At 32.6% G+C, this 23,534-nt stretch overlaps 1 protein-coding gene across 2 annotated transcripts; it reads left to right on the forward strand.

The window, feature by feature from the left end:
• Nucleotides 1–1,154: 1,154 nt before the first annotated feature.
• On the forward strand, nucleotides 1,155–11,282 carry LOC134724834 (collagen alpha-1(VIII) chain-like). 2 transcript variants are annotated; one of them, XM_063588121.1, is made up of 3 exons: nucleotides 1,155–1,292; nucleotides 7,257–7,433; nucleotides 10,828–11,282. In XM_063588121.1, exons 2-3 carry the CDS (start codon nucleotides 7,301–7,303, stop codon nucleotides 11,223–11,225), a joined length of 531 nt encoding a protein of 176 aa, XP_063444191.1. In that variant the 5' UTR covers nucleotides 1,155–1,292; nucleotides 7,257–7,300; the 3' UTR covers nucleotides 11,226–11,282. The 2 variants fall into 2 exon arrangements, with proteins under 2 accessions (XP_063444191.1, XP_063444190.1); XM_063588120.1 differs by having other exon boundaries at nucleotides 1,156–1,292; nucleotides 10,825–11,282.
• Nucleotides 11,283–23,534: the final 12,252 nt, after the last annotated feature.

The following is a 23,534-nucleotide window of genomic DNA, read 5'->3' on the forward strand; positions in this document are numbered from 1 at the left end:
TTACTTTTCAGCATTGAACCTATGACTGCTTACTTTACTAAATTATGTCTTTGTTGGAAAGATGTTTCATTTGGCACTCATACCTTCTCTTCTTATTTGTATATACAAAGCACGTTTTAGAAAAGAAAAAAAATTAGGTAATATGAGACCCACTCTGATCCAGAGACTTTTAATTTTATTTTACATTTGTCAACAGGACAGCAGCCGAACGATAAAAAAAAACTCTCAGGTATATTTTGTGATGAAATTAGCAACGAACGGATATTATCGATGGATGAAACTATAAAAAATGTATTGAGCTATATACCGTACCCACTCAGTGGCGGATTCAGGGGGCGGGGGTTCCGGGGATTTTTTGGACAATCAGTGCATTTGGATGGGGACATGTAGTTGGTACCCCCTCCCCTCTTGTCCAGGTTTAGGACCCCCTTTTTAAAATGGCTGGATCCGCCCATGCCGCTTTCATAACACTTATTTTTAGCATACTGAATATTATGATGTTCGTACTATTAGTTCAGGTCCTGATAAAAACAAATACACATTCAGTACAGAGAGAAGTGTTTCAATGAAAGTTTTCCTGTTTTTCTAGGCAGAAATGATTTTGGAATCACATTATACAGGTTTAAAAGAGCTCAAATGATTTTCTTACTGGACAGTAGTCACTTCATTGGATATTTCACTGTGTCATGTCGTGAAATTAATGCAGGTTCAATTCATAACAATGGACAAAACCGGTTCAACTACTTTTGCAAGGGGAAAAAGAAAGTCGAATCGTGAAGCCTATAAACAATATTTTTTTAATCTGAGAATAAGCTTGCATATTGAAGATTACGTTATATATTTTACATTAAATATATTTGCAGAATAAAAACTTTGGTAATGACAGTCCCAGACAATATATTAGTTGACTGTTTTCCCACTAATTCCACGTGGTTTAAGTAGTAGTTTACTTGTAGTAGCCCACAATGCATTGTATTTCATTGAGTCGATTGGTCAGTTATTCAAGGCCACTGGCCTTGTGTTTTGGAAATTACTATGCAAATATATCCTGACGTCAGAAAATCTAGAAGTCTCGACCTGTTACAAAGAGCTTCGATTCTTTTGATGTATTTCAACTGGGTTTCCATGGGTTATCGGAATCCATTTTTCTATTTTTAGATATACGACTAGGTTGTCCGTTCACTTTTCGCGGGCTCGTTTTTCTCGTGCTAGAGACTCATTTGTCCATCCAGGCATGGATATTTAAACCTCGTCTGAACTATTTTTTTCAGATTGGGATAACTTTCGTCCTGGTAAGTTGTATTTTAAATTTATTTTATTCGTTTTCAATGATTTACTTGAATATTTATTTCTCTACATTTGATTATTTTTTTCTAATTTTATAGTCAAACATTTCTTAATTCATAAATTTACGTTTCCGTTAAAAAAAATATAAGAGGAATTGTACACTAGCTAGATATTTTATGATTTCGAGTTTATGGGGTATCGATAGTGAATAATGATAAATCCGAGAGATATTTTAGAGTATCGGTCGTTAATCGGAATTGTTCGAGCCTTACTTTGAAATTGAATTCTGTATAATCCCATGTTTTTTAAGGTCTTAAACTGGTAATGCTATTTGAAAATGTATCGGACGTAATTAAACGGAAAATATAAATTAAGGCGTGTTTTCTTTTCTTTTACCATTTACCTGGTTGAAGTTTAGTTTAATATTGGTTCAATGTTTTATTATTTTTTGTTCTTAATCAATTGGTTATTTGGTTAATAAAACCTTTAACCGTACTTCCAAGGACGGTTTAGAGATTTTCAAAATGATGGCCTGCTGCCTACAGTGATTTTTTTTTATCTCTGTGTTTAATAGTCTTTTTCATTAAAAGTAAGAGCTCTAACATACAGAATGGAGAAAAAAAAACTCCTGACTCATGTTTAAACTTTAGTTTATATGTTCATATCTATATCTGGTATGGCCGGTTTATTTAGTTTATGAAATATAAGTTAAATAAGAATGCCTCAAAGAGAAAAGACTTTCGTGTTATATGACATGCAGTTTTAACCATTATTTCTGAATCCTTGACTCTTCAGACCCTTTTTTAACCGGTCTCATCATGACTATATGCAATAAGTCACCTATACCTGTCTATGTACAATATTTATATAAGAAGATGTGGTATGAGTGCCAATATAAAGACAACTCTCCATCCAAGTCGCAATTTATAAAGGTAAACTATTATAGATCAAAGTATGGTCTTCAACACGGAGTCTTGGCTCACATCGAACAGCAATCTATAAAGCCTCGGTCACACCTTACCGGATAGCTCGAACGGACGCCTAACGGATAAAAAAAAAGTTATCCGTTGACAAAAAATTTAATCGTTGTGAGTCCGTTGGTGTACTAACGGTCATGTAACGAATGCCTAACGGACACACAACGGACATTGAACGTACGTGAAACGGATACATACCGGACAGAACGGACGTCGAACGTACATCCAACGGACGAGTACCGGATAAAACGGACACCTAACGGAAGCGTAACGGATAAAACGGATGAACAAAATAATCTGAAAATTAAAGGCAATAAACCATCTAAAAATTAAAGGCAATAAACCATCTGAAAATTAAAAGAAATAAACCATCTGAAAATTAAAGGCGTGTCAGATGGACATGGTATCTAGTATATATATTATAATATTTGCTTCTGGGAAAGTCTGGTCAGTAGGACAGTTATCAAGGTCACACGTACCAAACAAATTGAACAATTTATCCGTTTTTTTTTACGTTTCTTCACACGAGGGTCACTTTTTGAGTTAACTGGTTTAGTTGATTTTATTTTGTATTGCGTCTTGTTTAGCATGATATGTGTGCAAATATAGAGCTCCTCTGATTAAAAAAAATCAAGGTAGAAGCAGTGTGGTAATTCAGTCTTATAGAGTTTAAGTTGATTTTCTGAATTTGTTTATATTATGTACCTCTGGTATGAAAACGGATGTGGTGTTACGCGGAACTCTCCATCCGTACTGCATGCTACGATACTTTGCTCCAGAAGCAAGGTGTCTAAGTGTAATTGCTAACTTGAGTCCTGGTTCCAGCGGATTTCTGTAAAAGGTATTCTGCTTGGCTTTGCGAGGCCCAACCCGCTGCAATATCTCGTCGAACATCTCTGAGGGCATTCGAAGGAAGTGTACAAAGGAATGCCGATCCTCCAGCCTAAGTTCGGTCATGAGTTGGTCATATAGACCAAAACTGCGTCGTCTTTCAGGACTTAGCCATGGTCGTGTCCACCATCTCCTTTGTCTTCTCCTTTCGACAGCTATAATGTTTATATTTGCTACATTTAAATTGAGTCTGGCATGAATAAGAGCTTCTTGGTAGCGAAGACGTGCTCTTACTCCAAGATCCTTCACGAATAATAAATAGTCATGACACTCAAGAAAATCAAACATACCATATATTGGCATTTCTGACGCGAAATTTCAATTGGCATTTGTCCGTTTTACATCTAGTATTTTTGAATTTTATGCATTTCTAATGCATATTTTGTTTTTTATGTATATTATTTTTCAACTTCTCTGTAACCTTTGTACTTGCATGGTTTTATGAGAATAAACTATCAGTAGGCATCCGTTTTATCCGTTATCCTTCCGTTAATGTCCGTTTCACATCCGTTTTATCCGTTAGGCGTCCGGTAGACGTTTGTTGATGAATTGGTCTACCGGATCTCCAACGGATGCATAACGGACACGTAACGGATACAAAACGGACGAGTACCGTACAAAACGGACGCCTAACGGACGTTCAACGGACATTTTATCCGTTGGACGTCCGTTCAAAGTTTTGAACATGCTCAAAATTTTCCACCGGACAGAACGGACATTAACGGATAAAACGGACGCTTAACGGACACGCAACGGATATGGACGGACGCATAACGGATAAGAACGGACGTCTAACGGACATCAACGGATTGAAAAAAAGTTATCCGTTAGGCGTCCGTTCGAGCTATCCGGTAAGGTGTGACCGAGGCTTTAAGAACCCCAAAAAAATCTAGTGTAAAACCGTTCAAACGGGAAAACCAACGATCTAATCTATATAAAAACAAGACACAAGAAACACTTATGAACGACATCAACAAACGACAACTACTGGAGATCAGATTCCTGACATAGGTCTTGGGAAAGGTGCTTACAATTTTACACTAAACGATTGCCTTATTTTTTTAATTATGAAAAACAAATCACATTAACTGATCACAAATTCATAAAAGAAAACTTAAAAATTGTAATGCCCAATATTCTAATGACAAACTTGGACACAGCATGTACACAATATAAAAAAGATGTGGTATGATTGCCAATGAGACAACTATCCACAAAAGACCAAAATGACACAAACATTAACAACTATAGGTCACCGTACGGCCTTCAACAACAATGAGCCAAGCCCATACCGCATAGTCGGCTATAAAAGGCCCCGATAAGACGATGTAAAACAATTCAAACGAGAAAACTAACGGCCTCATTTATGTAAACAATGTACGAAAAACAAATATGTAACACATAAACAAACGACAACCACTGAATTACAGGCTCCTGACTTGGGACAGGCACATACATAAATTATGTGGTGGGGTTGAACATGTTAGCGGGATCCCAACCCTCTCCCTCTATAAAACCAAAGACTTTCGGAACAAGAAAATTGCACCTTTTCTAAAATCAAACTTTTTTGCTATAATTCTCAATTTAGATCTATTTTCTCATTTACATACAGTATACAATTGAATTTAATCTAGGAATTGATTGTTGTCTTTGACTCATTAGACCCCTTTTCAACGTGAAAAAGTTGATATTTGCACTCTTTGTTAATTAAGTTCTACAATTTGTATTGTTTTATTCACACATTGTGGTCAATAATATGAAATTGTATGCGACTGTCAAATAAGTGAGAGGTTAGCTAGCTATAAAACAGGTTTAATCCACCATTTTCTCCATAAGAAAATACCTGTACATAGGCGGATCCATGGGGGTGTGGGGAAACAAATGGTTGATTATATAGCTATAGGGAATCACTGAAGCATGACTGGAGCCCCTCTTTAGGTCGCTCAACGAGCACCCTTATGAAAAATTCTGGATGATCCGCTACTGCTGTACCAAGCCAGGAATATGCCAGTTGTTTTCCATTCGTTCGAAAGATTTTAATGATTGTCATTTGAAAATATATTAACGACAGAAATCACAATTTTTTAATAATAAAAGCATTGATATTTTGCATATATATGGTTTACATGTCATGCAGATCAAAATCTCAATTTTTGACTTTAATATTTTTAAAGTGCCAGTCTTTATAAGAATCGGGCAATTTTGAAAAAAATCAAAACATGGCTTTAAAAAACCCACCTACATGTACCTAGCCATCCTATAAATTTTGAAGTAACACTAATACTGAGTTAGAAATGGTAGGTCTTTAGTGTCTGCGTGTCTGGTAACTTAGAAATAGTGAGACAAACTTTGGTTGGACTGATAGCAAATTACAGAGTTAACTCCCCTTAATTGTTAATTTCTAGTACAGTGTAACCAAATTTTATCTCCAATTACCAGAACAGGACAATGAAAAGAATGGTATAATTTTGCATCATTATACATTTTAAACAAATTAATGTCAACCTGAGTGGGTTTTTGTTTGTCATGTTTTCACCACTGTGTGATTCTTAGGCACTTAAATAAATGAATTCCATTCAACTTATGTTAAACAGACAAGTACTTGCACATTATAAGTAGACAAATTACAACAAAATAGACTTTTAAGAATAAAGATAAAAAAAAACTTTAAAAAAGTCGGAAATTTGGAGAAAAAAAGTTGAATGGCAAAACATATAGTGTTGCTGCAACAAGAGATACGTAATTTTGCAACATACTAATTAAGGTCTGAAGCTGTGGTGATAGTAACGGCTAGTAGTCCTTTGTTAATTTATGCATCATTGCCACGTTTCTTAAGTTTTTGTTGTTGCCTGTTCTGACATCGTATTCTGACTTTTAAACTTAGTTTTACTGTGCGTCTTGAGATCTAAAAAAAATGTTTAACCCCGTCGCATGTTTGCTCCTGTCCGAACTCGCCTCTGGTCTTTGTTAAGTCTAGTATGTTTTTGATTTTAGTTCTTTTATATGTTTTGGAGTTGAGTATGACGTCCATTTTCACTGAACTAGTAGACATTTTTATTTAGGAGCCAGCTGAGAACCGCCTCCGGGTGCGAGATTTTCTCGCTGCGGTGAAGAATAATTGTTGGCCTTTAGCTGTTTTCTGCTCTTTGGACGGATTGTTGTGTCTTTGACCTATTCCCCATTTCCATTCCCAATTTTATTAGTTTTAAAAAGTTAAGAGGAATACAGTCCATTTGTCCTACATTCTATAAATAACAGACATGGATAAATAATCAGACTAAAAATATATTGGACAATACCGGATTTTCAAACTTATTGTATGTGCAAAAAACAGACCTCACCAAATAGTTACCAAAACATTTCAAACTTAGATTAATTGACCAGTTTTTGTTTTCCCGGCTTTACAAGATGAAAGAAGAAGATTTATGCCAAATGAACCAATACCCAGACACAACATTATCAAATTTAACACACTGTTTAATCCAAAACAACCAAAGACACTAAGAAACCTTTGCAATTTTATACGATGTATTTTGATAGTAAGCTCACTCCTTCTAAACGACCATAATTTATTGATCATACTTGTACACATACAGTTTTTCTTTATACAATTTTAGCTTTCACATTTGACTGTATAAGTATATATATACTCTTTTTCATGCTATCTTATCCGACATTTTATGCATGTTTAACGCATGCGAACCAAGATGGCCGACATTGGTAAAAATAGTACATAGGGTAAAATGCAATTTTTGGCTTTGTCTCAGAAACCAAGCATTTAGAGTAAATCTGACTGCACATTTTTTTTCGTTAGGCCAAGGTCTATCTGCCTTAAAATTTTCAAAGTATCTTAACAACTGAGCCAAGTTCTTTATACATAGAGATAATTGTAAGCAGCATGAATGTTCAGTAAAGTAAGATGTACAAACACATCACCATAAGAAAATCACAATTTTATCATGAATCCATCTGTGTCATTCGTTTATCATGATATGCACATAAACACAGGTGAGCGACACAGGCTCTTTAGCCTCTAGTTTTTTCGTGTCGTGAGTGTTAAAAGATATATCTACAGGAAAATTGTTTGTTTCTTTTTTGTAGAACTCGTACGCTGAAAGAAGAACGTCATTACATTGGTAGTTAGGATGATTACGTGTCCAACGATCGTCATTTTCATAGCCATGTATTTGCCCTTCATAGCGTGCAGTTCACAGTCATGTGTTAGGGACATAATACATGATTTTGAACAAATGAAAGTGGACGTGGCAAGGTCTAAAGGTATATATGGAATACTTTGTTTAAAGATAAATCTTTAACTGTCAATTTTGTAATTGTCAGTGGCATGTGAGCAATAGGAAAAAGTGAGATTGTTTTATTATGGTTTTTATCATTGTTACTTTGTCGAAAGACAAATATTTACTGTCATCTGTCGACTGAGTTTTCGTTTAAGGATTATGTACTCTTATGTTGATCCAATGCTAAACATATGGACATTTTATAGAAAATCCATTCTTTCCCCTTGATGTCGAAATTCGGGGGCTGATATAGTATTATTGCATGCAGTGCTAGCATTGATTCCCTTAAAACACATATATAAATTTAGTTATTGGTAAATACAAATATAAATATGGATCAAATCAAGTACACCTTCTAAGTTGCACTCGCCTTTAGTGACTTAGCTTGGATTTTTTCGAATTAAAAGTTTAAGAACTCTTTGTAAACAATAAAACGCTGGCACATCATAGAAAAGCAAGTAAATGATCTATGTTTAAAATTTAAGAACAGTAAAATCTCCATTTTAAGACTTGATTTTCAATAAAAAATATTGGGTTTATTTGACACAAAGTCCCCTTTTTCTAGTAAATTCAATGAAACAGTAACATTCAAAATTCAAAATTCAAAATATTTTATTGGACAAAGCACATATGAAACAATGCGTATTCCAAGATACAAACACATTAAACATGACAATTTATGCAAATACATGTACAACATAAAGAAAACATTTCAAGTACTAATTATATATATAACTAGAACACACCCGTGATATCGCGGGTCCGTGACTGAATTATGGTATATAACTATACGCAAGCCTTATTTTAGTATTAGTATTGTCATCTGATAAAGTCATGCCGATTATAAGATACACAGTTTTTCTCTGCTTTCAAATCTTTCTGTGTGAACCCGTCGAACTGGAACTTATCAATTATTGGTAATATTAATTATTTGGAAAACAAAAGGTCCTGGAAGGTCCTGAAAACTGTTCCTCATTTTTAGTCTTGTTATCTTAGAAAGTCTTACTGATTAAAATACTACAATAGGTAGCTATTTGACAATTTAGTAGTGTCAATCCTGTGATTATGACCCGTGTATATAGCATATTAACCCTGATCTAACATTGTTGGGTTGATGTTTAGACGAGTTGCATATTAACCCTGAATATACCGTTTGGTGGTGCGCCTGTCAGATGCGGAACGTACAGATTAGGTAATAGGTAACGGGTGAATATACTATTGGTATCGGTATCGGACTCGACCCGGAACTTCTTAATTATTGGCAATATTAATTACGTGGAAAACAAAAGGGCCTGGAGTGGTGTAATTTTCAATCTACACCTTTGTACTATATTAGTGATATATAAAGTTGAATTCTTTGATTCGTCGTTTTTACGTGATGACGGCTGAAAAGTTGGACTTTGTAATTTTAGTATTATAGATATCACAGTATTACACTTATGGTAGACCAACTGACATTAGATTTTTATTACGAACTTCAAAAGCTTGACTTAAATAATTACATATTTGTCTAGTGTCAACCAGATTTACTGGGTTAAGTAAATAAATCGTTGATATAATATCATCATCATTATTAAGGTTTTTGAAAATATCAAACTTCTCTAGAAGGTCTTTATATAGAGGACAATATAAAAGAGAATGAACTTCATCTTCCACTTTATCTTTACAAAGTTTGCAGTATCTTTCACTTGCCAAATTTTTTGGTTTGCTATACCTCCCAGTTTCAATTGCAATTGAAGGTGCACTTATTCTAATTTTTGTAAGCAGTGATCTATTATATTTCTTAATATAAAATCTTAAGTAAGCTTTCAAGTCAAATGATGAGCCCATTTTACAATAAAATCTTAGTTTACCTGTGTTATTAGATTTAATATTCTAAAGTTGACCCAAAATCTTGCATTAATAAAAGTTTTTCAGTGAGTCTTCAAACATATTATGTGATATTTGAAGTGAATCAAAGTTGATTAACTTTTTTAGTTTATGTAATGATTGTACCCAGCAAGAGCTCTTTTGTGTTAAATTTGTTATCTTCAATGAATGCAGATTTTAATAAATCAAATTTTGGCTTGTTTCCAACTTCAATGTCAGTTAATCTAGCATAGTTTTAAACATTAGTTTATATGATATAAATCACACTGGATATAGCTCAAGTTCTGTACGTTAAGCTAAATTGCAAGCCTTACACAAAGAACATTTTTCATAATCATATTCTAAACCTTTTCAAATGGCAGTGTATCAGCAGTGTCGAGATTGATATTAAAATCTGAGATCTAAATTTCAGATCCATAAGTCATAATTGGTGAAATTAATGAGTTGAAATATCTTACCCATTTTTCCACTGCAATACAATTAGAATATGGTAATTTTGATTTCAAGGCGAAATATGCCTTACGTGCTTTATCAGCAAGATTTCCAGCTGCTATATTAAGTGTACCTCTATTGTTGAAGACTATACCCAAGTATTTATATTCTGTAGCAGATTCTAATGGTTGGGGACCAAAATAAAAATAATGTTTATCTAATAAAGATCTATGTTTACTATTTGATAAAATCATAGTTTGGGTTTTCTTGGTGTTCACATTAAGGCCCCAATCAATACAAAAGGATTGTAAAGCATCCACACAGTGTTGCAAGCCATTAGGTGTTTCTGAAATTTAGATTAAATCATCTGCATAAAGAAGATGACTAAGGTTATTCTGATTTAAATTAACTGGGTCAGATAATAATGCTTTGCGCGAATTTTTCCCGTCGTATATATGTACAAAATAGCCTATCTCCATAATTCGTTATATTTGTTATTTTTATACTATTGCAGTTTGAAAAACTCGTATTTGACTGGCTACAGAAGAGGTCATAAATCTAGGCTAAGGGTTCGTGCCACCATTAATTTATCTGAATATTGCGCTCGTTTGGAAGACGAATAACGAGAGGTTTTTATACGTTTTTTATACTGTTAAAGTCCTATGAAACTTCCTATATCCTAACTTTGATTAGACACTCTGTAATGTTTTCTGACCCCTTACACCTTCCTCAGTACTTGCCACTTTCAAAAAGGGATTCATCTAAGATAAATTACTTTATAAGAGAACGATCGTTTGGTTTACCTGGACATTGGACAGTTTTGAAATAGATGTGCTTACCTGTTTAGAACTACGGTGATATAAGAAAATGTAAATATTATGCCTTACAAAATACAGAAACAATACATAGTGTTGAAATTAAATAAGAAAGCCTACAGGAGCAGAATTCCGTTGACAAAAAAGTTTGCTCCTTTAGGAACGTAACTGGTCGTTCTCCTTAAACTGATTGAATTATATATTTTAGTTCTGAGTTTAATTGTTATAACTGATTAAACTTTTTTTTTATTTATACAGCAGCAGTCAAGACCGCATTTTTTGCTGCACTTACTCCGCATTTTACATTAACTGGAATAAATGCGGTTTTGAAATTCGATGATGTGAAAGTGAATAGAGGTGAAGCATATGATCCATCAACAGGCGTGTTTACAGCAAGGGTTCCAGGACTATACCATTTTTCATGTATGATTTTGGCAAATCATGGTGCCGTAGTGCATTACCAACTGAACAAGAATGATCAGCCATACATTCTAGGTTACTCACATAGAGGACTAGCTGCAGACTCTAGTACAATTAGTGCTGTGATGGAGCTAGCAGCTGGAGATCGAGTATTTATCAAACATAGACATACTGGAGCTTCAGAAGTTGTTTTTGGGGCAGCTCACACGTCCTTTTCTGGATATTTCATAGCACCTTGATTTTTCTTGTTTTTTCATGCTGTTTTACTTGACTAATAAAGGTAATTCAATATAAAACCTATTTACAATGTATATAACGTGGTACAATATGATTACGTCTGGTTAACTATTTCAATATGATAGCAGACACGTCTTTGGCAAAATTTCAACACTTATAAAATCAAATAGCGAGTGATGAGGACCCCTAATTGAAAAAGTACCTGAAAAAGAAACGATTACAAGTACTTGCACGGAAGCAGGTTACTGGAGACGTTATTTGTACATTTAGATGGAGAGTTGTCGCATTGGCATTCGCACCACATCTTCCTATATCTATATATAAGATGACGTATGAGTGCCAATAAGACAACTCTTTATCCAAGTCACAATTTTTAAAAGTAAACCATTATAGGTGGTCAACGTACGGTCTTCAACACGGAGCCTTGGCTTACACAAAACAGCAAGCGATAAATAACCACAACAATTACTTGTAAAACCATTCAAACTGGAAAACAAACGGTATAATCTTATAAAAATACGACAAACACTTGTTAACCACATCAACAAACGATAACTACTGGACATCAGATTCCTGACATAGGACAGATGCAAATAATTGCAGCGGGTACACATCAAGCATAAATTTATTTATGTACCTGTTATTTGTACAATAGTCGGCTGATTGCAGGATAAAACACTTTTAATGGTATACAACAACAATCAATATCATAGAAGATTTCATTATATCTTATTTGGCATAAAATAATGCATTTAAGAAACAATAGTCCTGTATGAAATAGAATGGAAAGTCAATAATCAAAAGGCAAAATTAAAATCTCAAACAAATCAAACGAACGGAAAAACAACTATCATATTTCTAGTTTGGTGCAGGTATTTCTTTATGCAGAAACTTGTGAATAAAACCTGGTTTTATAGCTAGCTTAAACGCTTATTTGCATGAAAATCACTTAAGAGTTCCATTTCATTGATATCCGTGAGGTAGCAAAAAAGACATACCAGGTTAAAATTTCCACATTATGTCAAAATTTCAATTACTATAAATAAAGGCAACAGTAGTATACCTCTATTCAAACTTCACTAAAAAACAAACAAGTATTGCAACAAAGAAAAACGGGTATATATTGAACAAAGTACATCAGAATAAATAAATTACAAGAAGGCAAACAATTACCGTTGCATAACACAATAGTGGATAATAGATATACCGAGTCACCTTGAAAGATCATAAACAACAATGGACTAAGTAGTATAGGTTAAACATATACATAGACAAATAAAATCAACACGTAACTTATTGTGTAGAATGTTGTATAATAATAAAAAGACAGCAAATTCAAATTCAATTGAACGTCTAGATAGATATAGGAAGATGTGGTGTGAGTGCCAATGAGACAACTCTCCATCCAAATAACAATTTAAAAATTAAACCATTATACGGCCTTCTAGAACCTTCATAATAAATTTTTAACCCCATATTTGAATACACCCAACAGGTCCCAGCACTTTAAGTACTAGCTTATTGTTTCAAAATCATCGGTATATTTGCCGGCGAGGTTCATGAAGCCCAAATATTAACCTGGTATGGATGTAATTCAGAAAATATGAAGTTTATAATTCTCTTTAAAGACTTCCTTCTTGTGTTTGTCTAATAGCCGAGTTGCCAATCAAATACGTCTTATTATTCCTGTCGGGCATAGATGTACAGATATTGAATAAATTGTCCATAATTAAACTTCGACATCTAAAAGGAGAATGATTATAACCACATTAAAGACATGAATGCCTGTAATTGTAATGACGTTTATTACAAAACATGTGAACTTATTGCTATCGTGCCCTTCCGGAGCACCTTAGACCACCCGCATACTTTGGTGGGGTTCGTGTTGATTAGTCTTCAGTCTTCTATGTTGTGTCATGTATATCATTATTTGTCTGTTTGTCTTTTTCATTTTTAGCCATGGCGTTGTCGGTTTGTTTTCGATCTCTGAGTTTGACTGTCCCTCTCGCATCTTTTGCCCCTCCTTTATCTAAGAGTACCCGCAGATAAATATTTAGTATTTAGTGTTTTGTGCCATATATCGATCTTATGAATCGTGCACTTTTCATCTGGTTTTCAGTTTGTTCTTATAATTATAATGTGCTGTAACACCAATGTCCATGGTAAGAATAGCGAAAGAGCGGCTGCAAGCATGTTAGACTCCACCACATTCTCTCCGTGACTTTCTCATGTCAGAAGTATGTCATCTAGTGGTAAAAGTTTATTGTTTATCATATTTCTTTTCGTTTATGGTTTTGTACACAAGACGGGCCAGGACAGTTTTCGTTTGAATTGTTTTTCATATGTCATGTCATGGGCTTAGCCTATAATATGTCTATGTTATTTGATGTTGGATTATTGTTACAGGTCGCACAGAGGCCTATATTTTTCAGCTGATAACGTATACGCCATCTTCTTCATTAGAACATTATGCACGTTCCAACTCAAAAATATGACAGTTGTTATCCAATCGTTTGATGTGTTTTTGGTTTTGTTCCTGTCTTTTCATCAACAGTACAGAAAGGTTCACGTTTAATGATCGCACATTTTCTTTAAATGTTGAAACTGATATAACTTGAAAAACAAACAGTATTATTTATTTACTCGCATGAAACAAACCAGATGCGGCATTCATTCAGTACGTAGGTGAAAGCGGACGATATTTATCTATTCGTCTTCGTCTTCCGTTAACACCCATATATCACAAACACTGATAATAATCATACTAATAAATAACAAAAAAGAGTAGGGTGCAATACTACACGACAGAGCCGAGGGCTGGTTTAATAACAACCATTAAATGTTTTTATCATATTCAAATTTCGGATCAGAACGAAAAGTCATCATATATATACAACTCGTCTAAACATCAATCCAACAATGTTAGATCTGTAAATTTGCTTTCGCAATTTTTTTGTTCTTCCCTCGCCGGAATACGAACCCATGCTACTGAGATATCGTGACACCAAATCGCCTGCACTGTTGCCGTTCCGCTAGATATATATACATTATATATACTAGTATTTCAATACACACAATCATTTGTAAATCAAACAATCACTTAAAGGGGCACTAGCTGTCAAATTCATGGTCACCAATTTTACTCAAATTCTCATTTTTGATTAATAACAATGTAAAACATTTATCCAATCTATCAAACGTTTAAAATAAACAGTTTACAGAGCATGAGGTAGATGATATGTAGGTTCGTTTCGTGTGTATTTAAATCCAGATGCCATCTAATTAACTATCGATTTGACCTCAGATGACCATATAAGCGATGTAAACACAAATAAAGATATGAATAGGTTAAACCAGCACGTGCAATTGGATTTTTATAGGTCTGTTTGATTTGAATTTAAAGATTAAAAATATAAGTTTCTCATTGTTTTTTAACCGTATAAGAATGATTTATGTGGATCGAATTAGTAATCAAATGATTTACCGTAGTTTCACTTTCATTGTTGACATTTTTTCTTCTTTAAATAACCAGTTCACGTACAATGCATGCGTTGTCAGTCTCTAGCTAGGGGTTAAATTGAAGTTCACATGAATACCGCTTAGAATGATGATGACGTATTCACTTGCAAGTGAATCAGTCAAAAAATATGTATAATCGCTTATTTCAACAAAATTAAAGCAAATTGATTGCTAAAAGCAAATTATTATTTCATTATTCCAATTTAATTAATGATTAATCTAAAAAAATCATGCTTTATTTTTTTATATATATCGTAGCTAGTGCTCCTTGTTTCAAAAGACCCAATAAATTAAAAAGTATCATTTATCTACACCTTAAAAACAATCATCGTATTTTATATTTTAACAGGTTCAACCTTTAGTAAATAAACAGCCTGGTAAATCTCATTCAAAATTTGTACGATCACGGAAAATAATTGAATTAAATTAGATTTAATAAAGGCAACAGTAATATACCGCTGTTCGAAACTTATAACTCGATCGAAACATAATCAAACTGAGTGAAACGCATAAATTTTTTAGTAAAATGTAACACACACAGAAACGAACTAAGCATTAGAAAAAATCTGATGAGAATAACAAATATAACATCAAAACTAAATATGGATGAATTTGGGATCGAAAAGTACTGTGACACGTCTTCTACAATTCGAATTCACACTCAAATACATGAGGAAACAAACTACGCAACAGAAACACAACGTTAAAATATAACCCACACAGAAACGAACTATAAAATAACAATGGCAATATTCCTGATTTGACAAGGACATTTTTTAAAGAAAAAAGGGCAGTTGAACCTGGTTTAGTGACATGCAAACAACTCTTGCTTTAATGGCAATATTAAATATATTAACATAAAATGAAAACAACATTATAGGACTACATATTGGACAAAGAAAACACGAATAATAGGTTAAAGAAGGCACCAGGTTTAAAATTAAATACTCCAGAAGTGCGTTTCGTCCACCCAAGATTAACAACGTCAAGTGAAGCTCAGAAACAAATAGTTTGAAAAGCCAAAACAAAGTACGAAGTCGAACAGCACTTAGGACCAAAAGTTCAAAAAAGTTGTTGTGTTTTAGTATAATTTATACTTTGCAAACAGTAAATTTTATAGAATGACTATATAATAGATATACATGATCAAACTGAAGTATAAACTAATTACAGAAAAAACCGAATACATACCAAAAACCTACATAATCCAACATAATTCAACGCATAAATCCAGAAAAACGAATGGACGCAGATGGTATGCTTTGTAAAAGCAAGCGGAACAATTACTTCATATCCATCACATTTTAGTTTAAATTTATCTGCACCTAACTTGTTTTTCTAATATGTGTCTGTTTCTTCTAACTTACGGAAATTAACGAATTTGGAAGACATTGAATTACATATCTCTTTTAAATTATTTTTGTATCATTCCACTTTACGGGTAGTAAGTTCCTCATATCGAGGAGCGTTTAGTACATTGATTTTGTCATAGTTTGAATAAGTTTGACATGACGATGTTAAGTCTTTTTGATGACAATAAATGCAAAAATGTAAACATTCGGATATTTTGTAAAAGGAACTTCTGATCAATAATTCAAGCTTGCAAGAACCTTTGGATACAGTAAATATGTTCGTAAATCATATAGTTAATGATTTAACACAGAACAAAGCTTGCGTATGTCAAAATTCAAAAGTTGCTAATTGGTTTAACGTGCATAAAAAAGTTATTATATTTCTGTCTGTTACATCACATATTTCTTCGTGATATATTACTGCCGTCAATTATACTGAACAATACCTTTCTTTTGCAATTCAAAATTACTGAAATATCTGTGTCATGGTTTGGTTTCGTCGTGTCATGGTTTGGTTTCGTCGTGTCATGGTTAAGTTCATGTTGGACATAGTTCAATTATGTAATTCTTCTCGAGTTGAGTTACTATCAAAATTATCAACAATTGATTCATTTGAAACACAAAAGGGCATAAGAACGCACATACAACGTATTAATATGTTATAAGTAGATGCAATATGATTGCCAATGAGACATCTATCCACCTAAGATCAAATGACGTAGACGTGAAAAAATATATGTCATCAAAAGACCTTCAACATTTAACAATGAGCGAAACCATACTTCTTCGCACGTTATAAAAGGATGCGACAAAATTCAATGTATAGGCATTCCAATAAGAAAACCAACAGCCTAATTTCTGTTCAAAATAAATAGCAAAATATGATATACAGTTAAAAATGATATTATCGGCATTACAGTCGCTTAACATGAGACAGTATATACAAAATATTGGGGAGTTAAACATGTTTGCGGGCTCCCCAACCTCTTCTTCACCTTAACAATATCAGACATGTAAGACTCACCAGATCGGGTTTAAACAATAAAATCAGGCAACATAAACTCTTAAGACACAAATAAAGTACTGAGATTTATCGGGACTAGTTTTAAACCAATAACAAATAATGAAAAAAATCATGATTCCAAGAAAGCTTCCTTTTAAATTTCAGGATGGAATTCTGTAGCCAATATTGTGAGCTGTTCAATTTAGACATATTTTCAATTCTAGGACACACCATACCAAATCATGGAGTCAATTTTAAAATGCTATTGTAGAAAACTTACGAAAAGTAACATGACATGTTTAAAAAAATTAATTTACGCTTTGACGATTACACCTTCTAATTTTGATTAAACACCCTTTTATTCTTCTCAGGCAGTTAATATATAGTGTAACTTCGTTCAATCACAGGCGCTATCAAACAAATTTTCAGTATTAAAGTGAAACACATATATATTTATTTAAATCTAAACCATGACAAATTTGACCAAAACCATGACGAATTTCTAGACTCTTAACCGAATCATGTCAATTGCATAACCAAACCATAGCAATTTCGATATCTTGCTTATTCTGCATTAATTTCGTGAAACAACATTACTACCCGTGCACTTGTATGCACATTTTCAACGTTATACTGTCAGTTCAAATATAAATGGTCCTAATAAACAGCTAACAGTGAAATACTTACCCCTTTGCATAAATTTCTTTATTGTTTTCATACAACGTTTTTCTTTGTGATATTTTTCATAAAAGCATGAAAACAACCCTTCACTGGTATTGTGTCTATTACAATTAACACTTCCCTCGTAGATTCCTTCGGCTGATTTAAAAATTAAATTGTGAATTATTCCAAACAGATACTTCATGAATATTTGATTTTCAACAATGTATGAATTTATTCCGTAAAAAATCCCGCTTAACTTTCCATAGATCCACATGAAATGTTTACTTTTTTGTTCTGGTAGAGCACATTTTATTAAACAAAGAAAATCAACAAAAATACTTTTGCTACTAAGGAAAAATAAATTAACTAGTAAAACTAGAAATAAGTGTAAACTGCTTAGTATTAGTTAAATATAATCTTTAAGAATTGTACTTTATATTTTATTTTTTTGGAAGGGTTCGTATTGATTAGTATTTAGTTTTCTATGTTGTGTCTTGTGTACTATTATTTGTCTGTTTGTCTTTTCATTTTTAGCCATGACGTTGTCAGCCATGACGTTGTCAGTTTATATTCTATCTACGAGTTTGACTGTTCCTCTGATATCTTTCGCCCCTATTTAATGATTTTAAACAATCTATAATATATAAAAAAGAAGATGTGGTATGATTGCCAATGAGACAACTATCCACAAAAAACCAAAATGACACAAACATTAACAACTATAGGTCACCGTACGGCCTTCAACAATGAGCAAAGCCCATACCGCATAGTCAGCTATAAAAGGCCCCGATAAGACAAAGTAAAACAATTCAAATGTGAAAACTAACGGCCTTATTTAAGTAAAAAAAATGGACGAAAAACAAATAAAATAGTTCATTAACTCACCCTTTCCATGACATTCAGTAAATATGCAGAAAATGACAATCAAGTAAAGACTGTACATTTCAGAAGATGAAGCTTAGAGACTAACTATCTGTCATAACATAAACCATATTGATATCATTCGAATAGAGTTTGCACTCTGTGATTTTCACATTTCCGCAAATCTCAATTCATAGGAATTAGAACAATCATGAATTACTGTAAGTACAAATGGGGAAGTAAACATTTATTAAAAAAGCTATTCGGAGAATATAGTGTAACTCATTTCAACAACACTAAAAGCAAACCAACATTTGAACTTAATCAAAACTTTTTATGTTTTGTTTCATGATTGATCAATATTGTTTTCTTCGTAGAAAACATGTTATTTTGTATAGATTACTACAACTTTCAAACAAATATGAGAGTTGTTTTCTGGTTGCCATGCGTCATTTTGTTTCTGTCTGATGACATATAAACCACATATTTTTTTACTAATATCATGTGCAGTCACTTGCAGTTATCTCATTATATTTACTATACTATAAATTATGTATAAAACTAGATATTGTGGTGAATCATATGGGTTGAAAAATACCACTAAATAGTTCAAGAGTAAAGCACACTGACCCCCGATTCAATCATTAGTTTTCTAAAAGAGTTTTTTTTCCAGTTTAGTATATACTTAAAGCATTTATTTTACTATAATTAAAAACGCATCAAACGTAGATATTGGCAGAATTAAAAGTCTCATTATTGATATTTTAAAAGTAAAAGTGACTTCATTGATAATCATGATTACTCCAATAACTTTTGCGATTTATTTATACAATACCTCAACAGCCCTTCAAATATTATGAATTAAACATTAATGTTTTTGTAAAGTGAATTGTTTATTATACTAACCTATACAAAATATTAGAAAATAAAATATTAAAGACCAACTGTTGGACAAAACGTTTGCAAATGTTCAACTTGCTAATTTGAGTTATATGTCATATGTTAGTTGATACTGTATTTCGTGTTGGATCATCGGCTTCTGATTCATTGATGTACAGATTTATATTCTTTTCCAAATAGATATTTGATAAAAATAAGCGGTTATGTTTTGATCTCAATTATACTGATGGTTTATTGCTTATTACGTGAACAACACAATCGTTGAGAACGTTTATATGCAATTGGAGCAAACATTTAAATGGTATATGATATATTTATACACTGCTTAATTTAATAGAAATAACATTTTTAAGCAGTATACATGTTTCTTCTGTGTTTAAACTATATTGTAAAAACACTGTTGTTACAATTTACTATACAAAGTAATAGCACCATCATGGCGCGCTGATGACTTTCAATTCCATATAGCATTATTTGCTCATGAGGTTATGATTTCAGAATTTAATGCTACATAATTTAAGTAAAACTGTTATATGTTATGAATTAATTATTCAATGGCCTAAAACTAAGATTTCAAGTAACTCTACCAGGAAATGTCCACCTTAAGTTTTGACGCTCCTAGAAAAACAAATATTCTATAGTCTCGACCATGATTAGTATTACCCAAATACCGTGGTAACTGAAATCGATATCGTGTGTTAAAGTAAATGAAATACTGTGGTAACCTAAAACTAGTGAAGGTAGAACAACAAGAGGACGAATCTTTCTGATAACGGGAACTGTAAAAAAATATGTGATTCATATTAATCATCTTGCTTGAATGATCTTACAAGAAACCACTACTCGTATTTTTTTTATTTCCGCGTTGTCATTTTTATAAACAGATCTAGAATAAATCGCTAGGATCGTTAGAAAATAGTACCGTAAAGCAACATAATAAAGAGGGTCAACCTAAGATAAAACTTTTTTTATGTACCTTTATCGCACTATTCTTGTGATATGGCCAACCATCACAAATGGTACCTGCAGGGTTCACCAACTATTTGTCATTTTTTAGTTATTTAAAAACGGTATCAAAGGTTCGAGTTTTTCTTCTGTTTTTTTTTAAAAAGAAATCGATCATCTCAATTGACACCATTTGCTGATTAAAAAGCAAATTTATTCAAGAGAATGCAGAACACAGCTATCAAACGTATCTATACACCTCTACTAGTGGACTGTTAGTCGTGAAGGATATCACAAGCCAAATAGGTACTTGGTACGAGCAAACAGCTAATGGGCCATTTAAAAAAAAATGAAGCTTTTTACTTTTTGTGGTATATTTTTATATTAGTTAAGTCTATAATTATAACACAGGTGTCATAAAATGCAAGATAGTCAGGGATAGCTTAATCCCAAGTTTCATGAAGATATCTCAAACCACTTCAGAGAAATGTTAAAAAAAACAGGCCATTTTTGTCAGGAGTGTGACGCTTTTAGCGTGACATTTAAAAAAAAAAAAAATTTCAAAGAAGTATTGAAAAAAGTGGACTGTTTTGATGCAATACTGAAATATTTCTGATAGTTGCTACATTATTAGTCTTAAATATTTTTGCAATTTTGTGCAATAAAATTGTAAAATAAGTAAACACTGACCTTTATTGTGAAGGTATGTACAGAAAAAAAATCTTCTAAAAAATGACACTTTTAAAATTAAAGCTTCCTTGTAAACAAGTTTTAAAGTCCAATAATGTCAGTATGTAAAATAAGTTTGTATTGGTATATAAGCACTATAATTAAGGGTATGTTGGTGCTCTAAATTACATATTTTATTGTTTTAATGGACACCAAAGAGAGGCACCCAAAAATGTCAGGAGTGTGACAACTGCCTTTAAACATCTACCAAAAAATACATAGGACTTAAATGTTTTTTTCTTCTTTATTTTTCAGAAGTGGCTATTTTAAAGAGAAGAAAAAAAGTTATTACAACTGTGATATGTTTATATTATAGATGTGGGAGTGCATTATATATGTCAGGAGTGTGACGCTTTTTTTAAGGCATTTTCTGTCAATTCATAATTTCACTAGGACAAGTTCCACAAGTTTCTTTATGTTAGAAATGTTAAAACCAAGTATTATTCATATCATTTACCTCTTAAATGTGTTATTTATCATGATTGTTTTGGCACAATCAGTTTTAATCAGTCATTTTACTATTTTTTGTGCACAGTAATGCAAATTTATCATAGGAAATAAGTGTGTACAACTATAATATCAAATAGGAAAGTGAGGAAATGAATTTTGTGCAAAATAGAACATTTATTTTGATTTAAAATGGTATACTTACAGATGTTTCAAGGATTAACCATTCAGATGTAATTTGTCACACTCCTGACATGAATTTAACAATTTAAGAAAAATATGAAAATAAGCTTTATTTTAGGACAGATAATTGAAAGAGAGCTAGTAAAACGAAGAATCCTTTTGTAAAACTTCCATTCCTTAAAACATCCACTAGACTTGCTGACATAAGCCAGGCAAAATTCTCTAGAAGAAATGATTCAAAGAAAGAGACTTGGAAAGAGAGAACCCTCAAATACTGGCAGAATCTAAAATTGAAAAATGATCAGAGGAAGTTGGACAATCTTAAACAAAAGAAAAAACTACAAAACCTAGCTAGCAAAAAAGGCTTAAAGTAAGAAGAACTTTGAATTCCAAATTTGATAAACAATATAAAGAAAAACAAAGGCAGTGGCAGAGAAACAGTAGAAAAAAGGAAGAAAAGACAAAAAAGAAGTTGGCTTGAATAAGGACTTAGAATCAAACAAAAACAGCTCAGATTCAAATGAGAACAGATTTGTGACTGTGTCAGATTCCAGATCTATAGTGAGAAAACCTGCACAACACACAAGAAATCAACTACCACAAAACCCAAATGCTTGGACGAGTACTTTGAAACACATCATAAAAAATGCTTGGAAAAAAGGGCCTTCTAGACGAGATCAGTTATAAGCATTTGGGTTTTGTGGCAGTTGATTTCTTGTGTGTTATGCAGGTTTTCTCACTGTAGATCTGGAATGTGACACGGTCACAGATCTGTTCTCATTTGAATCTGAAAAGTTTTTGGTTCGATTCTAAGTCGTTATTCAAGCCAACTTCTTTTTTTATCTTTCTTCCTTTTTTTTGTCCAAAAAAATTGTTTAAATTTCAGATTCAGCCAGTATTTACAGGTTCGCTCTTTCCAAGTCTCCTTCTTTCATTTATTTCTTCTAGAGAATTTTGCCCTGCTTATTTCAGCAAATCTAGTGGATGTTTTGAGGAATGGAAGTTTTACCAAAATTTGTTTCTATTTACTAGCTGTCTTTCAATTATCTGTCCTAAAACTAAAGCTAATTTTCATATTTTTCTTAAATTGTTAAATTCATGTCAGGAGTGTGACGAATTAAATCTGAATGGTTAATCCTTGAAACATCTTTAAATATACCATTTTAAATCAAAATAATTGTTCTATTTTGTACAAAATTCATTTCCTCACTTTCCTATATGATATTATAGTTGTACACACTTATTTCCTTTGATAAATTTGCATTACTGTGCACAAAAAATAGAAAATGACTAATTAAAACTGATTGTGCCAAAACAATCATGATAAATAACACATTTAAGAGGTAAATGATTTGAATATTACTTGGTTTTAACATTTCTAACATAAAGAAACTTGTGGAACTTAATCTTGTGAAATTATGAATTGACAGAAAGTGCCTTAAAAAAAGCCTCACACTCCTGACATATATAATGCACTCCCACATCTATGATATAAACATATCACAGTGGTAATAAAAAAAAAATTCTTCTCTTTGGAATAGCCACTTTTGAAAAATAAAAAAAAGGAAAACATTTAAGTCCTTTGTGTTCTTTGGTAGATGTTTAAAGACAGTTGTCACACTCCTGACATTTTGGGGTGCCTCTCTTCGTTTTTTTATAAATGGTCCTAAAAAAAAGTCTGTTCTATGGGAAAAGATACCAGAAATTGA

Source organism: Mytilus trossulus, chromosome 7, assembly GCF_036588685.1.
Source record: "Mytilus trossulus isolate FHL-02 chromosome 7, PNRI_Mtr1.1.1.hap1, whole genome shotgun sequence".
Classification (NCBI taxonomy): Eukaryota; Metazoa; Mollusca; class Bivalvia; order Mytilida; family Mytilidae; genus Mytilus; species Mytilus trossulus.